A 17,379-nucleotide genomic window follows, 5' to 3' on the forward strand; every position below is an offset into this window, starting at 1 on the left:
TAAAACGATGACAAGGATTAAAACACTATTAATTACTTGCTAAAAAGCCCACTTAGTTTGTAAAAGCCACCCCTAATTGCTAAAATAACACTTTATAAGAACCACTATTAATTGGTTAAATAATATGGCTAACTGCTAAAATAACTGTATTGATTAAAACCTTATTAATTGGTAAAATGACACTTAATTGGTAAAATAATTGAATTTATAAAAACTGCTGCTAATTGCTAAAATAACAATTTATAAAAAACACTGTTCATTGGTAAAGTAACACTATTAGTTGATAAAAAAATCTTAACTGATCAAATACCTGTTGAGCTGCTGGCTCTGGTATTGCCAAGGATGACCTGAGAGACCACCTCAAGATTTTAGGAGCATCTCTGCTTCATCCCTCCCCCCGTACTGGGGTTTCCTGGTGAGACACAAGGGAATGGGGCACTTTTACCCCTGGCAAGGACACCAGAATTAGGCTTGAAGATGATGCTCCTGGGGCTGGGGGCAGCTGGGATTTGCTCCAAGGATCTTCAGACCCTTTTTAGGGTTTCTTGGGTTCCTTCCCAAGGTTTGCTCCAGATCTCCATGCCAGGCTGTGGCTTGAGGCTGATGGAGGTTTGGGGATACAATGGTCACCCCATGCCAAGGTGAGCACCCCACGGGGACATCCACAGCACCACCCATGGGGTGACACCTACCCTGGGGAACCCATCTCCCAAGGGACAACTTGGGTGGACCCAAAGAGCTCCCAGTGCTCAGATGTGTTTAAGACCCACCAGAAACTATGGGGGTTCTTTGGAGGGACACATCTGCTGCCTTGGCAGAAAAAAGGGGAGAAGGAGGGGGAAATCCTGGCTGTTTGATCTGCAAGGAGCTCTGCCACCACCTCCTCCCCAGAAATCTCATCACTAAGATGGTTTGGATGATGTGGTGGTGAGGAACAGAACCATCCTCCTGCTCCTCAAAGGTTTTCCCATCCCAAGACAGCCAGATTCCATTACCAAAATGCTTCCAAAAGGCTGACAAGGACAAAGCAGGAGCCAGGTGAATGTCACCTATTCCTCAGTGAGGAGGGGGATGTCCTGGGCCCTGCTCCAGAGGGACAAGAATGAGGAGATCCATGGGCAGCACAAGGCAGCTCTGTCCTGCTGACCACCTTGGGCTCAACCTTCCCCAACCCAGGAACACTGCAACCCCAACACCTCAAAACAACCTTTGAAGGCCACAGATCCTGCCACAGATCCACCAAAACAGCTCCAGCCCCATCACAGGCTCCCAGGAGATGGGTCTTGGTCTGGGAAGTCTCTCCAGAAACTGGAGAAATTGTTCCTCCAGTGGGAACAGATGGCCTGTCACAGCCCTCAAAAAGTCTATTTTCAAGAAAGTTTGGGGGGTTTCTAATACCTCAGAAGCTTCCTGGGTGACAGGCTGGTCCCATCTGTTGCTTAACCACTCCTGGTCTGGCCCCAAGTGGGGGACATAAAACTGTGAAGGTCCCTTACCCAGGGAGACCAAACTCCCTCTTGGCATAGAAAATGCTCTGATACTGGGGGGGAAAAAAAAAAACAACACTTTTCACAAGGACTTAAAACCCAGGGCTGAGGAGAGCAAACCACACTTCTTATCTCCAGTCCCAGCAGTTCCCAAATCAACTCTGGCCCCAGCAGAGCTTCACCCAGGAGATGATGGATCCCAAAGAAGAGGGAAAGTCACACCACCACCACCCCCCACCCCAGCAGATTACCCCAGCTTTCTTACCAGGGACTGAATTTTTTGCCAAGATCAAAGGCAAAGTGGCTGCCTCCAGCTGCTCTCCCTCTCCCCTGCTGCTAAAAGGCACCAGGGAACAGCCTGACCTGAATATTTATTAATCGGATGAGCCCAACAAAGCCCCGGGCAGCTCTGATGATGCCACTTGCATGTGGAAATCAATCACTTTTTTTTTTTTTTTGCCTTCTTCATCAGCAAAAAACAAACAAGCAAGCAAAGCCCAGGCAGTAGAGAGAGGAGTCAGTAACTTGGGTAAGCTGGCAAGATGATTCCTGCAATGATGTCCCTGGTAACCAGCTGAGGAGAAACCAGAGCCCTGGCTGGCAGCAAGAGCTCATCAAGTTTTCAGAAGTCACTGGTATAGAAGACATCAGACTCTCTCTGGACATCAAAAGTGGGTTCTGCCACCAAGTCTGTGACATGAGGACCACTTAAAGAGCCAAGCAAGTGAGGAAGAAGTTGGGACCTCACTGGAGGAAGAAAAAGCTCAGCAGAGCTGGAAAGTGGCAGCAAAGCCACCCAGGGGATGGGGAGGCTCCTCCACCAAGCCCTTCCTGCTCTATTTATCACCCATCTCATCCACCTTGGCAGAAGGAAAAGCATTACTATTTATTTTAGGGTGTGTTTTTCCAGTTAGCACATTGAAGAAACCTTGTAAAACCATGAGAAGCCCGGGGCAGGGAAGAGCTGTCCTTTTGAACCAGCTGGTTGAAGCTGGTTTGTTAGAGCTGACTAATGATCAGGGTGATAACTCTCCAGCTGAGACCACAGCAGAGCTGAGGACTCAGGTTAAATCATTTATTTGGAGCAAGAAACCCCTCCCTGCCCCAGGAAAGCTGCAATCCCACTCCCAAGGGTAAATCTGTAAAGCCTTCCATGAAGTGTTTTCTCAGAGCCCCACACCCCAGTTTTGGGCTGACACTGGGTGGCAGAGGTTGGCTTTTGGGTGGAGGAGATGGGTGAAACACTGGATGCTACAACCCTGGTATGAAGGGTTACTCAATCATGGGTTTCATGGAGTGGAGGAGATTTGGTTTCCATGGCAACAGGCTGTCAGCCCCAAGCTGGACAAAATTTAAAAATAAACAATTAATTAAAAAAAAAAAAAGCACAAAAAAAAAAAAACCAAAACAACCCTCCAAAATTTATAAAACAAACCTAAAAAGGGGCATTTATTAAAAATAAAAAGATCCAAAAGCACCTCTGCCAAACTCAGACTCTTCCAGCCTCCTGGAATTTCTTGAGGAGGAGCTCGTCAGCACGCAGAGCGAAGGTCAGAGCCCGTTTCTGGTAGTAGCTGGGGTCAGTGAGCAGGTTGTCTATCACATCTGCCAGGAGGTGAGCTCTCTCCACCCAGCTGCCCGGGGCCTCATAGCCCAGGGCTGTGAAATGCACGTGGAGGTGGTAGTAAGAGGGTTGGTAGTGCAGGTAAATCCGCAGCTGGGAGCCAGGAACCCCGAAACGCTTCGTGATGGCCTCCTGAGAAGGGAAAAACAACACTGGTCAAGGCCCAGAGAGGGCACAGGAGAGTGAAGACTTCACAGAGAGTGATCTTCCTCCTCCATTTCAGGGGGAGGGAGATGCCTCCAGCTGCCCCATTTTTCTCTCTCCATGCCAGGACGTGCTCCCCACTCGCATCATTTTCCCTTCCATCCCTTATCTCCCCGGCAGGTTACAGGGCTCCAGTTACCAGCCAGTGTAATTAAAGCTCCAAAGAGCCCCAGCAAAGTGCTGCAATCCCCTGGCTAATCTCTTAATTAACCTCCTCTTTCCCCCACTGCAATTAACTTTCCAAATTTTCTAAGGCAGGGAAGGAAAAAGAGAAGATAACGGCACAGCACGGAAAAAAAGAAAAAAAAATCCCGCAGCTGGTGGTGAAAAGGATGGAAAGGGAGAGAGGAACTCAAGGTGAGGTTGGAGGTTCCTGGAAGGTGGCACAAGGACAAGCCCTGCTCCCCTGTGGTTTGTGCTGACCTTGCCTTCCTGCAGGATGTTCCTCAGCAGGGGGAGGTGCTCAGCAGTGAGGTCCCGGAGGGATTTGATGTCCCGGCGGTGAACCAGGGCTATCAGGTAGAGGTCATCCAGCTGAGGAGAGATGGAGGATGGTGACAAAGTTGAGCATGGAAAGAGCAGAGGAATGAAATCCAGAGTTTTGGAGCTGACCCATCAACCACAGCTTTCCAGGCTCTGGTTACCTGCTGCTCAATTGAAGTTTGGCTGAAACGAGGAGGAATGTCCCAGTATGGGATGTGCTCACCCACAAACCCACCACACCTCAGAGTTATTTCAGGACATGTTCTGGAGTTTCCTCCAGGAATAAGAAGGAAAGGGCAGCTTCACCTGGAAAAGGACATCTTCAGCATGCAACAGGCTGCTCAGAAAAGCTGTGATTCACAGCAGGACCACAAACACCTCATCAGCTCTAAAAGTAGATTTTTTTTTTTTTTTTTTTTTTTTTCTCTGACTCTACAGGTTCACATCTCCTGAGCACCTCAAGCATGGTTGAAGGGAGCAGGAAAAGTGCTGTCACCCCTACTGCTAGGCAGGGGAAACTGAGGCACCCATGTGGGGTCTGCCAGGAGCCCCTCCCCAGGCACAGCACCACACTCTTTTCTGCAGAGCAAGCGAATGGTTTTATTTCCAGGCTCAGAGGAGGATTTATAGTGAATCACAGTGGCCAAAACTGCAACTGTGGATTTTTTCCGAGTGAAAAGCTCCCTCTCTTTCCACTCTGCCAACAGCCAGGCCACTTCCCACTCCCATAGCTCTACAAATATTTTCAAGACTTCATCTGTCACAGGACAACCCCAGCATGAAGGAAAACGTGGTCATTTAGCAGCTCTCAGCTGGGACTTTGGCACCACCTGAAGCAATCACCCAGTTCAATGTATAACAAGAGGTGGGGCTGTGGACCATTAAGCTTAAAAAAAAAAAAAAATAAAATAAAATAAAAAAATAATAATAAAAAAAATCCCCCTCTCCTTGAGCTCAGTCAGTGGCTTTCTACTTGAAACACTGCAAAGCAAAGGGCTGAGCTATGTGACACCCAGCAGATCTTTTCCAAGCTGTGAGAAACTCATCTGGTTATTGGGAAATGATTTGGTTGGTGCCCAAAAGATGCTCTCAAGGAGCCTGACAAGGCCTCTGGAAACATCAAACTGCTGCTTGCACCCCTCCAGCATGGGGATGACACTGATGGTTTGATTCCCAAAGCAGCCCCTTGGCACAGCTCTGGAAAAAACAAGTGGAGTATCTGCTTGTCCTCTTTGGATCAGGGCTCGTTGGTAGGAGGAAAAGCAAACATCTCATCTCCTTAGAACAACATCTGCACATTGCTGTTTGAAACAAAGAAACCCCATTTCTAAAAAGGCCCCCAGTGATCTCACCATTTCAGGCACCATTTCAGGCAACGCCTTGGGGCTCCTGTGGCTTTGAAACCAACTCAAAAGAAGCAGGGGAAAAAAGAAACCACACCAAAAAAAATTAATAAAAATGTAAAAATAATTAAGAAAAAAACAAGAAAAAAAATCCAAACCACCCAAGAAACTGAAGGTTTAGGCAGCAGAAGCTGATGCATCACCCAGAAACTGGAGGCTGCCAGCGTGCAGCCCTCACTATGCAAAATCTCTGCAATATAATTCCTGAATCTTCCTGAAATCTGCCTGAAATAATTTGCTGAGCTAGTGTAAGGTCAGGCTGTTGAAGAGAGGCTGGGAAGAGTCCTTGCTGGGAGCTCTTGCCTCCTTTCCCAACTGGAATTTCTCAGCCTGGCCGACGCAGTGGGAGGCAGCAGGAGGAACTGGAGCTGCTGGGATCAGCTCTGCCTCAGGTTCAGCCACAGCCAAGGAGAAATTCCTTGGCTAAAAGGCAGAAGTCACAGATCTGGCTGGGATGCTGGCTCCACTGCCTGGGAAAGAGACAGGCAAGGAGGGGAAGGTCCTGGATGAGCTGCAGGGATGACTGCTCCCGTGCTGGAGATGGTGAGAAGGGGGAGAAATCAAGAAGATCCTGTTGAGCAGCCTGGAGAAACCTCTCCTGAAGACAAATCCTACCAGTGCAGGAGAAATCCTACCATCCCTGCCCATCCTGGCTGACAGACAGGGATACAACAGGTCTCCAGAGAAAGCTAAAGCTCCATTTTTAACCCATTCACCTCCAGTAATGATGCAAGTTGCAAAAATGGTTGTGTAGAACAAGGATGAACCCTGAGGCTCTGCTCAAAGCAAAGGAGGAGCAGCCTCCTGGGGCTTTTTAGGATCCCTAAGTATCATTTTTAGTTCTCATTTCTAAGTTTTAATCATATAGTAACTTTCCTGCCACCCCCAGAGGCATTTGGAAGATCAGAAATGCAAAGGGGACCTGAGTGTTGGGGGTTTTTTTAACTTCAAGGGGTGCAGGTGTGGAGTTTCACTTCCCCAGGAACACCCCCAGAAATGCAGAGCTGAAGGAAATGAGGAGCCTCTCAAATTTAGGATCACAGCCTGGGTTTAAAAACTTCCCTGTTTCAAAGTCTGGTTGCTCCCCCCAAGGGGTTAAGCAGCTGCATGAAAGCTCCTCACCACCTGTTTAACATTGCGTGGAGAAGAGTTAATGGCAGCAACCATTTGCACCTAAATTTGAAACAAAACAAAACAAAAAAAAACCCAACTGAAATAGCCCAAACAAGTCCAGCAGGAACAAAGAGACAGAGATTGAGGTTCAAACACATCCCAGGCTAATCCAGGGCAGAGAAAGCCAAGCTAAGAAATAAATCACCCGGTGAGAACAGGCTGAGCTTGGCAGCCTCCAACATGAGCAGGTGCTAATAGGCAACATCTCTGGAGGAGCAGAAGGACACAGGAGAACCTTTCCTCTGGATTCCCTTCAGACAGGGGAACCTCCTTCCTTTCCCAAGGGAAGGAGCAGCAGAGCAAACCAACCTGGTTTTGATTCCACTTGAAGTCTGGGAGGAGCACGAAGCCGTCGCAAGGGTCGGGGTTTTCATGGAGGATCCGATCAGCCTCAGCTTTCTTCTCCAGGATGTTGTAAACCCACTGGGAGAGAGAGAAACATGGGGCTGAGAAACCAGCAGGAGGAAAAAAACCCAAACAAACAGCACCTCGGGCAGGTTCAGCCCAAGCTCACGGCTGAGTGAACATTCCCTGCAAGAGGAATATTAAGTAAATTAAAAAAAAACCCACCTGCAGACTTGATTTTAAGATGATTAAATAATTTCATGGCTGGTCACATTTGGAGTTAATTATCCATAAACCACTCCAACAACAAACTCCAGGGGACTGTGAGCACTTCAGTGAAAGGTTTCACCCTTAAGACCTCCCAGGTTGCACCCAAACCTTTCCTTGGGGAAAGAACTTGGGAGAATTCACTCACCAGGCCTGTGAGTTCTTGGGCAATGGAGGTCTCTTTGTTTTTCTGGTTAATTAGGAATTAACTTGCTGCTCTTCTTCTGTACTTAGAGCTCCAGCCTCCAAACTGCCTCTAATCTCTGCTCTGGTTATCCCTCAAGATTATTATTATTATCTAAGAGAAGAGTTTTGGCTACAAGATGGCAAGAGATCCAAGAAATCCCCCAAGAATTTAATTAATCTCATCAAAACTCAGGATCATTGTGAACTGACCTGAACAGATCTTTAGGGAGAAACCAACCTCTCCCTCCTTTGATCTGGGGTGGGGTTTTTTTGCTTTGATTTATGGTCTTTTCTTCCTAGCAACAAGAAGATTAGGTTCTCCAAGTGATTTTTGGGAAACCTGGCACAGGATTACTGTGTAGCCCTGGAAGAACAGGGGTCCAAGAAGCTCAGCAGGAAATCCAAGTTTGCCCTTTGGGGTTGTTATTTTATTTCAATTTTTTTTTTTTTTTTTTCTTGCCAAGCTCTCACTGCCCTGAAGAAGTTCACCACCCCAAGGAGCTGAATTTGAAACCCAGGCCCTTGCTGCTCCCAGCACATGCCCAGAGCCTGGCACCACAATCAAACTGTTCTGCCCAAAACCATCTGCCCACCCTCCAGCAGAGGACAGAGGCTCCTCTGTAGTCTCTTTCCCATTCTGTTCCCTTTCACATTTCCTCTCTCCACTCATCCAGACCCATTGGATCAAGACACAGAGCTGCATTCTCACATCCTAGAGGTCAAGGACTGAGCTTGTGCTGACCACCATTCCTCAGCAGGTATTTCTGAGGGTCTCCAGCACAATGTTTCTGGTGAAATCTGGCAAGCACATGGTGGAAGAGGCAGAGAGCAAAAGCTCAAGCAGCTTCTGAAGGCTACAAAATGGCAAGAAATCCAAGAAACCCCTCAAGACTTGAATTAATCTCATCAAAACTTAGAGTCATTGTGAACTGACCTGAACAGATCTAGGGAAAAACCAACCTCTCCCTCCTTTGATCTGGGATGGCCTTTGTGCAGGTTGGAAACATGATCTGGGGTTGGTTGTGGGTTGGTTTTTTTTGGGGGGGAGGGGGCAAGGGGGTGTATTTTTAATTTTTAATTTTAAATCTTCATCAGAGCCAGGATTTGGTTTCTTCCCCTTTCTGCATGGAATCAGTCCCTACAGGCATGTGCATTTGAGTCCAAAGAAGAAAGATGGGGAGAGAAGAATGGTCCAAAATGATGGAGAAAAAGGAAAAAAAATTACATTGCTGCTGCCTGGAAGGAGGACACTGAAATTGGGTGGGATACAGATCCAAGGGCTGAGGGAGGAGCTGCAGGCAAAGCCCAAGGAGTGAGCTGTGATGCAGGAATCCAGGAACAATCTGTGCTGTCCCCTTCCCAAGGGGCTCTTCAAAAGCCCAGACTGCACCAACGCCCCAGGAGCCACCCTGGGAGAGGAGGAGGAGGAGGAATGCCTCAGAATGGAAAATCTGCCAGAAACCTGGAAGAGGGAGACTCTGGGGATATCTCCAAGGCAAATGATTTCCCACCAAGATGGAGACAGATGTCCCAGAAGGTTGAGGACACTTTGGAGAAAGAGTTGAGCAGGGCTGAGCTTGCCTCAGAGGTCAAATAGCCTCGAATAAGCCAAACAACTCCACTCTTCCACCTCCAGCCTGGGTTTTGGAGGAGGCATTTGCCAGCTGAAGGAGAGCCAAGAGGTGAGTGAAGCTGTGGAGCTCATCATACCTGGGTGCTGAAGCTCTGGGCCTGGATGAAGGGCAGGGTTATGTCCCTGTAATCCTCCCAGGTTTCACGGACCAGGTGGATTTCTTGGCGCAGGTATTTCTGGAGATGTTTCTCTGTGGCTGGGTACACCACTGTGGTTTTGATCTCTAGAACCAAAAGCATTCACAGATGAAAGCCACCTGACTTCCCTCCCTCCCCAGTAAATCTCTTTTCCCGTCCAGAAATGCCCCACTAACTCATTTTTAGAAATGTTTTAGAAAAATTTTTAGCAATAGCACTAAAAACAGCAGGGTGGGGGAGGAAAAGGAAAACCAAACAAATTCTCCAACCTCCCAGTCTCTTGCTGCTTTTCTCCACCAGGGATGAGCCCACAGCACAGCCAGGACCTGGCTTTCCAGTTTCCAGGAGTTTGCTGTCTGAAAGGTTGTGGGTTTTTTGCCCACACTCGCTTTTTGAGGGCTGTCAGCAACACTGTGGCAGAACCAGGTGAAAAGTGTGGAATTTCTGAGGCAGGACACCTGGCAAGCTGGCAGCAGGAAATCTTACCCAGGGTGGTAAAACACCTGGAAAATCCCCCTTTTTGGCTGAGAGGATGAGTGACAGAGACCCTGCCAGCAGTGCAAGAGGGATGAAAACAAAAAAAAAAACCCATGAGGCAGAACAAATCAGGCAGAGTCACAAAAGCCCCGGCTGCACTCCCCAGGCTTTATGTGCCAGCCAGACATGGAATTTAAACCTCCTAAAGCCAGGACTTAGGGTGGGTTTTTTCCCTAGTTTTCTAGTTCTTCTCTCTCTCTTTTTTTTTTTTTTTTTTAAGCTGGGTGACTCTGCCTTTTCATTCCAGGCCAAGCCCAGCTTAATGAAATCCCCAGGAAAATTCTGGGAAGATGAAATATGAAAAAATGCAAAGCCATGTGGGCAGCCCTGGTTTGCTTCTCACCATACACATGTTCACATGAGGTTGGCTTCCAGGGCTCTGTTAGCACTCCCAGCAGAATGATGTCACCTAGCAAAAGTTCTTTGAAAAAAAAGAACCTTTGAAAAATTTGCTAGAACTCAAGGGAAAAAATAAACCCCAACAAAAAACAACAAAAAAAAACTCCAACACCCTACAACTGGGAAAAAAGACAAGGCTGTAGCTCCTTTGCTCCCTAGGAACAGCAAAGCACTCACAGGGGGAGAAAAATAGGCATAAAATAAGTTTTCACATTCAGATTAAGGTTGAAAAGTTCCATAGTGGAATTTTCTCCTCCAAAAACCAAGAGCAGGGAGTGCAGCAGAGAGCTCTCCAGGCTAGGGTGGGTTCTGGAAGAGCCTCAAGCACCTTTCCCAAGTTTGGGTGGTGGGCAGAGCCACTTGGGAAGCTTTAAAAAAAACCCTAAACCTTCCAGGGACAGGTTTAGAAAACAAGATGTGGGGAGGGGAGAAGCTGTGGATAAGTTTTGATTATTTCCCTGCTCCAGGCAGCCCCTCCACATGGACATCCAGCCAAAACCTCCCCTGGAATGAGGGTGAGGAACCACTGGAGAGGGGATTGTGGGTTTTCTGTGATGGTGAGTTATAAAAAAGAAGGTTTAATTGAAGGAATCTGAGTGAGGAGGAGACAGAGGTAGAGAAAAACCCATCAGGAAGCTCACCCAGGCAGCTGGAGGTGATCCAGCCCTGTCCAGCTTGGGCTGACCAGAAACAAAACTTCTGCTAAAAAAGAGACCAAAAAATCAACCCAAGGTACAAAAAATAAAACCACAAGGCACAGCTGAATCTGGGAAACTGAAAAAAAAAACAACAAAAAAAAAAGGGGGGGGGGGTTCCAGGTTTCACCCTGGGGCAGAGATGTTTTTTACTTCCTTTTATGAGCAGGAACCAACTATTGGATTGTAATCTGCCTGATCAGCTCCACCATGGGGTGCAAGCCCAGGAATTGGGCAGTAAAAGGTCCCAATTGCACTCTTAAAATTCAGTTTTGTTTTCTCCTCCTTCCTGTCATGCACAGCTCTGCTTTGCCTTCAGCTCCTCAGGGAGCCACTTCCATGCAGCCTGAACCAGTGACACACAGCCTCTTCCCCTGAGGAATTATGAATATAAAATCAGGAATTATTTAGCTTCACCATCATAACTTTCAGTCTCATCCTCCCACTGTTCCACTTCTACCCCACTCCTGGACAGGTCCCTCACAGCTTGGCCCCAGACATCCAGAGCTCTTCTTATGGAAGCAAAGACTCCTCCAAGGTCTGATAAATGCCCTTGAATTACCCCAGCATGGCTCTGGTGCACACAACATCCCAAAATTGGTCTTAACTTAAACCTCAGGGGTTGGCTGGGCAGATAGGATGGCTGGAGACACACTCTGGCACCAGCCACCTGGCTCCAAAATTTCCTTCTCCTGACTCAGGTGGCTTTGGGTTCCCCTTCTGATGAACTCTGCCCATTATTAAGCTGGTTGATGAATGTTAATTAATTGCCTAGGGGGCCAGGAGCCAAGCAAGACACTGACAAGCTCCTCTTCCTGACCAGCACTCTCCCAGTCCCCAAAATCTCCTCTTGGAGCTACCACGGAGTGAAATTCCTCTTCCCAGAAGAGGAGGGAACTGTTTGCTCAGGTAATGAGCTTTCAAGGAAGAATCTTTCTGCCAAACCAGCCTTGAAACAGCAAGCTTTAAAGCTATAAAACAAAGGCAAACTTCAAAAGTCAGCCAGAGGCTTTTTTCCTGTTCAGACCTGCAGGAGGAATGGCACCAAAACTTACCCTGAAGTTTGGTCTGCATGTGGGGCAGAGGACACACTGAGAAGAAACAACCCAAAAACAGGAGGGGGGAAGACCCAGATTCACCAGAAACAACCCCAAAACCAAGAGGTGAGAACAGAGATTCACCTCGTTTTGCTCCAGCCTCTGTGAAACAAACAGGACCCAGCATGGAACTGGCAAAGACCGGGGAGACTTTCACAGATTTCCACCCTGGCGAGGGGCTCGGGATCTGCTACAAATCCCAAATCCCACCCGTGTTGCTCTGGAGTTTCCCGGCAAAGCCCCGCGGGAAGGCAGCAGACAGGCCCAGGGGATTTCAGGCTTGCAATGCCACCTGCTGGGAACGGCTGCGAGCTGCCAGCACCCAGATTTCCGGAGGAGGAATCCTATCCCGGACACCTCCTCCCCCCCAGTGGTGTTTTCCTGGTGTTGTCACACCAAAACCTCCGATTCCCAGGCCGGGGAGGGAGGAGAAGAGGGGCTCTGCACGACTCACAAGCTCCCAAAACCAGAGCCCCCCACCCCGGGGTGCTGGTGGGAGCCCTCACCACTCAGCTCCGGGGGGGGGAAGAGGTGGTAGGTGCTGTAGATGTCATTGCTCATCTGCAGCTCCAGCTTCCTGGGCTTCTTCAGCAGCTCCAACACCTTCTCCTCACGGAAAGGAGTCTTCTCCAGGATGATCACAGCATCTGTGCCCTCTCCTGAGGGGTTGGTGATCTGGAGGGAGAAGGGGGGGATGAAATCGGCAGACCCAGTGCTGGCTGCAGAGGACCAGCAAATGTTCCCAGTCTGTAGCCCCTCCCCTCCCCCTCCGGACACCCACCCCAAAATAAATGCACAGCAATTAAGGAAATGGAGTTAATTAAATTAATTAATTAATTGAATGCCTCAGGGGATGCAGGAGCCAGGAGCCCAGGAGGTTTCCACGGTTCTCACACTTCTCCAGCCACAAAACTTCCAAAATTTATTACAAATTTCCCTTTTACCGATTGCCTATCCAATTTACAGACCTGGGGCTTCGCATTTTTCTTGCGAGATAAATTCAACCCCCCCCCCCCCCCCCTTCCCTCAGCAACTTGGCACAGAAAAAACCCAAAGGAACAACTCGGATGGATACAGAACATCCCGGCTGGGAATGCGAATGGAGATTCCACCCTGGGGGTTCTGCTTCCCGGGGGGATTTGGGCAGAAAAGGGACGGAGCAGTCTGAAGGGGGGATGTGAGGAGCAGGGAGGAGGGGTGGCCTGTCACCTGAGGGGGGGTTGGCCTGTCCCCCCGGGGGCTCCTGCTGGGGCTCTCCCCGCTCCCGTCCCCGCAGCTCCCCGGTACCTGGCCGTGCAGGAACACCGCCTTGTCCCTGGCCGACTCGCGCAGCACCCGCCGCAGCTGCAGCTGTGCCAGGGGGAAGGGCAGGGGGGTGTTGGTGTTGTTGGTCCCTTCCCCGGGGGTATCTCCACCAGCCCCCTTCTCCTTCTCCTCCTCCTCCTCCTCCTCCTCCTCCTCCTCCTCCTTCTCCTTCTCCTCCTCCTGAGGCCGCCGCCGCTTCCCCCTCGGCAGCGCCTCCGCCATCGCTGCGTCCGCACCGCGCCTGCGCTCCGCCCCGACAGCGCCCCCTGCCGGCTCGGAGGTGCACACCGCCACCACCCACGGACCCACGGGCACAGGACCCGCAGGGACACCACCCCACGGGCACAGGACCCAGTGGGAACCAGATCCCCAGTGCCAGGACCCCACGGGGCCACCACCCCATGGCCTCAGGACCCACAGGGAACCCCCCCCCACAGGCACAGGACCCACGGGTCACCCCCCCATGGGCACAGGACCCACGGCCCCGCCATCCCAAGGCCGACACCCCCACCCCACACTCCCCCTAAAGCTCCAGTGCCCCAGCTCCCCCCTACTCCACCTCCCATGGTCCCACCAGCCCCATGATCACAGGACCCCACCACCCTGTAAGCCTCATGGTGCCCACCCCCCCCTCCTCCCGTGGGTGCCACCACCCCCAGCACCCCCCATCACATCACCTGAACGCCCTGGGACAGGGTCCAGGACCCCACAAGACCCTCCCACGAAGGTGAGTGACCAAGCTCTGCATGTGGGGTCACTCAGGCATTGTCTCACTTCAAACACAAAAACCCCACAGTTGGTTTTCTTTTTAAAAAAAAAAATAAAATTTGAGTTTTCATTGTCACAAAGGCACCACCAAGCACCATGGCAGCCCAGCACCATGGGACAGGAGCAATGTCACCTCTGGGACATCCAGGGGGAGGTGAGTCCCCTGGGAATTGTCCTCACCCCAGGGGGAACATCTCAGGGGAAGCTTGAAGACCCCCAGAGCCACCAGAGATGGGAGCTTAGTGTTGGGTGTGAGCAGCAGGGACTCCTCCTGTGCCCCTGAGGGGGTGGTGGTGGCATCAACAGGGGGTTGGTGGCATCATGGGGACAGGTGGCTGGTTCCACGTCAGGATCTCCTCATCCTCTGCTCCAAGATTCTGGGCTTCACCCCCCAGGGGCCATTGGGACGTGGCCACATCCTGACCCGGTGCTGGCAGCACTGGTGGGGACACCTCAGCACCCGGGTGGGGACACCTCACCCTGCTCCTGCCTCTACTCCATCCCGCTCCAGGATCCCCGGCACAGCTCCTGGAGGTCTGGGGGAGCAGAGCAGGAGCTGTGTCAGCAACCAAACCACCTCCAAACCCAACCCCAAAACCCGATGCCTCCCGACCCCCCGTGCACACTCACAGCGCACAACCGTGTCCCGGATCTGCCTGAAGCTCTTCTCCTTCAGCTCCATGGAGATGTAGTAGAGGTTCCTCAGCTCCCGGGGATAATCCTTCCTCTCCACGTCCTTCAGCACCGGGATGGTGCGCCCGTTGCCCCCAGGAGCCTCGGCCAAGGCTTGGTGCATCTGGTACCTGCACCAGGGGTCCCCGAGGAAGCCGGGGGTGATGAGCATCACCCAGCAGTGGCTGTTGTGCACAGCCTCACACAGCTCTGTCACCACCGCCCCGCCCGGCGCCGCGTCCCGCGGGTGCAGGAAGCATCGGAAGCGCTGGGGCTGCCCCTCCAGGAAGGACACCAGCTCCTCCACCACCTCCAGGTCCCCAGGGCTGTGGCAGATGCAGACGTCGTAGCTCTTGGCCCAGCGGGCGCTGCCCCCGGCGCTGATGTCTGGGACAGGGGAGGGCTGGAGGGACCTCACCAGGGCTGGGGTGGGAGAGGAGCTGGAGCTCTGGGTGGAGGAGGAGGAGGAGGATGGTGGGGATGAAGCAGAGGGGCTGCTCTCCACCGAGCTGGGCTTGGGTTTGTGCAGGAAACGCCTAAACCAGCCTGGGAGGAAAGAGGGTGAGGGTTTGGGGGGGTGGGTGAGCACCACTGCCAGGTGGGACCTCAGCCTGGTCCACAAACCCTTGGCTGTCACCACCCCCCGTGTGTTGGTGGGGAGGGGGCAGAGCTGGGGGGGTCATCTCCACCCAAACACCAACCCAACTCACCAGCCATGGCAGGCACTGCTCAGCCACCCCCTGCTGGCCCGAGACCTCTCCTGAAAAACGGGGTAAAAACCTAGGAACGGGGAGAGCAGGATTTGGAGGGGTGATCCAGGGACATGGAGTGCCTGGGTGCTCACAGTCAGGAGTTTTTTGCATCCACTTCCCCAAAATTTTGCTGGGAAGGAGCATTTTGAGGTCAAGTTGAGCTTTGGAGGACACACCTGCAGGGAGCAAGGCCAAGAGGTGACAGGCAGGAGATCCCGTCATTCCTGGTGACAGGGAAAGGATCCTGTGGAAGAAGAAGCAGGGATCAGTGGGATGGGGGAGAATTTCCCGGGGAAGGAGCAGCAGGGATGGAATTTGAGGGGTGCCTACCTGTGCTGTGGGAGCTCGGCAGTGGTGGAACAGGGCAGGGGGCTGCATCAGCTCCTGGTGAGGAGCTTCCTAGAGGAGTTGTGGGGGGAGGAAGAAGAGGTTGGGTGAGGCCTGGATCCTCATGAGCCCCCGAGTGAGATGGCTCAGCCCTAGTGGTTCCCCATGAACAGCAGCCTCGGGGTGGGGTTGGGACACCCAGCAGCTCCCTCAGCTTCCCGATCCCTCCGGGCAGGACGGAAGCACGGGCAAGGAAGTTGTGGGAGGTGCTTTGGCCAAACCCCCCCCTCCCACATCCGTCACACCCAACCTCACTCCTTGCTCCTCCCCCCTTGTACAACCCAACACCCCAGGCTCCCACCTCCGCCTCTCCTGGGAGTTACAGTCACCAAACCTCAGGTTTTCCCCTTAAAAAAAAAAAAAAAAAAAAAAAAAAAAAAAAAAAAACCCAAAACCTCCCCTTCCACCTCTTCCTCGCCCCACCCCACCCCAGGCCAAGCAGCACAGATCCAAACACTGGTTCTGGAAAGGTCTTTGGCTCCACAACAAACCAGCCCTGCTGGCACCAACACCCGGAGCCTTCATCCCCCTGCATCCTCCATCCCCCCTGCATCCTCCATCCCCCCCTGCAGGGACCAACCCCTGCTGCTTCCTGAGGGATCTGGACAGCAGCCTGAGGGAGAGGGGCTCCAGGTCAGTCCTCAGGGGGGTCTGGTAGGGTATTGAGGGGGTTTGGTGAGGTCTTGGGGGACCCTGAGGGGATGCTGGGAACTGGCTGTGGCTGTCAGGCAGTGCTTTTTTCCACAGATATTTCCACGTCTACTCGGCCGTGGCCTCTGGCAAGAGGACAGACCCAGATGGGGCGTACATTTGTAGGCAGGAAACCCCAAAGCCACCTGAGATGAGGGTGAGGAGGTGGCCTCTGTAGTGCCTTGACCACTCACCGTAGAAAATACAAAATATCTCCCTGTCCTCAAGGGCTTCCCACTGAGTACACCCACGAGCCCTGGAAGGCTCCAGGTGGAGGTGCCTGGTGGGCACCCACCCCCCTCTGCCCATCGTGGACACCAGGGTGGCCAGAGAGAGGAACAGGAGGGGCATGAGGGCAGCCTGTGCCCAGGGAGGTAACAAACACCCCCCAAAGGGGCACCCACCCCAAAGGGGCACCCCCACATCTCGGCTGCTTTCTTCTCCTCCAGGCACCAAGCAGGAGGCCCCTGGATCACCAGGTGCCACCTCCCCTTAATCCTTTTCTCCTGCCCGAGGGAGGAAACTTTGCTGCTGCTGTCACCACCCCAAAAACCAACACCCCAGCCCCGGACCTGCCCCAGAGGAGGGGGCGTGAGTCAGCCGCCCCCCTGAGACCCCTGACCGTGTCCCCGGGGGTCAACAGCCCCCCCAAGACCCCAAGTTCCTGAGGGGCAACACCACCCTCCCCCCCTGCCTCAGCTCCCCCTTCCCATTAACAAAGGCAGCAGAGGAGCTGGGGTGGGGGGATGGGGTGACGGAGGGGATCGGGGTGAAGAGGGGAAGGATCGGGGTAACGGGGGAATCGGGGGGCAGGGGAGCCCCAGACTCCTCCGCACAGCACCCGGGCGGTCCAGCCGCGCTCTCGCTACCTCACAGGGCCGCAGACATCGTTGCATAGGCACCGCTGGAGGAAACGCCTCGGGAGTGGCGGGTCCCGGAGGTGTCCCCGCACACGGGAGGTGAGGCCAGGAGGTCCCGGGGGTCCCGCACACCCCGCACGTTTCACACCGCGCAGCCCCCGCCCGGGCCGCAACTGGGGGCGTGTCAGCTCCTGCCGCTTATTATATGGATGTGAAACATCGCGAGAACAAAGGCGGGCACTCTCACTCACGCCCCCTTTCCCCTCTTAGCCAAT

General features: G+C 52.3%; 2 protein-coding genes across 6 annotated transcripts; both read right to left on the reverse strand.

The window, feature by feature from the left end:
* Nucleotides 1–2,908: 2,908 nt before the first annotated feature.
* DCPS (decapping enzyme, scavenger) lies at nucleotides 2,909–13,212 on the reverse strand. Of its 3 annotated transcripts, none has more exons than XM_071768857.1 (7): nucleotides 12,958–13,212; nucleotides 12,177–12,345; nucleotides 9,823–9,900; nucleotides 8,883–9,028; nucleotides 6,684–6,797; nucleotides 3,739–3,849; nucleotides 2,909–3,243 (listed from the first exon to the last, which is right to left on the reverse strand). In XM_071768857.1, the coding sequence occupies exons 1-7, from the start codon at nucleotides 13,195–13,197 to the stop codon at nucleotides 2,977–2,979; spliced, it is 1,125 nt and encodes a 374-aa protein (XP_071624958.1). In that variant the 5' UTR covers nucleotides 13,198–13,212; the 3' UTR covers nucleotides 2,909–2,976. The 3 variants fall into 3 exon arrangements, with proteins under 3 accessions (XP_071624958.1, XP_071624959.1, XP_071624960.1); XM_071768858.1 differs by lacking the exon at nucleotides 9,823–9,900 and adding an exon at nucleotides 11,755–11,772; XM_071768859.1 differs by lacking the exon at nucleotides 9,823–9,900.
* A 577-nt stretch (nucleotides 13,213–13,789) lies between these two features.
* Nucleotides 13,790–17,282, reverse strand: TIRAP (TIR domain containing adaptor protein). 3 transcript variants are annotated; one of them, XM_071768883.1, is made up of 6 exons: nucleotides 17,114–17,282; nucleotides 15,498–15,566; nucleotides 15,344–15,411; nucleotides 15,126–15,175; nucleotides 14,374–14,961; nucleotides 13,790–14,279 (listed from the first exon to the last, which is right to left on the reverse strand). In XM_071768883.1, exons 4-6 carry the CDS (start codon nucleotides 15,130–15,132, stop codon nucleotides 14,236–14,238), a joined length of 639 nt encoding a protein of 212 aa, XP_071624984.1. In that variant the 5' UTR covers nucleotides 15,133–15,175; nucleotides 15,344–15,411; nucleotides 15,498–15,566; nucleotides 17,114–17,282; the 3' UTR covers nucleotides 13,790–14,235. The 3 variants fall into 3 exon arrangements, with proteins under 3 accessions (XP_071624984.1, XP_071624982.1, XP_071624983.1); XM_071768881.1 differs by having other exon boundaries at nucleotides 15,126–15,195; nucleotides 17,114–17,279; XM_071768882.1 differs by having other exon boundaries at nucleotides 15,126–15,195; nucleotides 17,086–17,224.
* Between the last annotated feature and the right edge of the window lie 97 nt (nucleotides 17,283–17,379).

The sequence above is a fragment of the Heliangelus exortis genome, chromosome 26 (assembly GCF_036169615.1).
Source record: "Heliangelus exortis chromosome 26, bHelExo1.hap1, whole genome shotgun sequence".
Lineage (NCBI taxonomy): Eukaryota > Metazoa > Chordata > Aves > Apodiformes > Trochilidae > Heliangelus > Heliangelus exortis.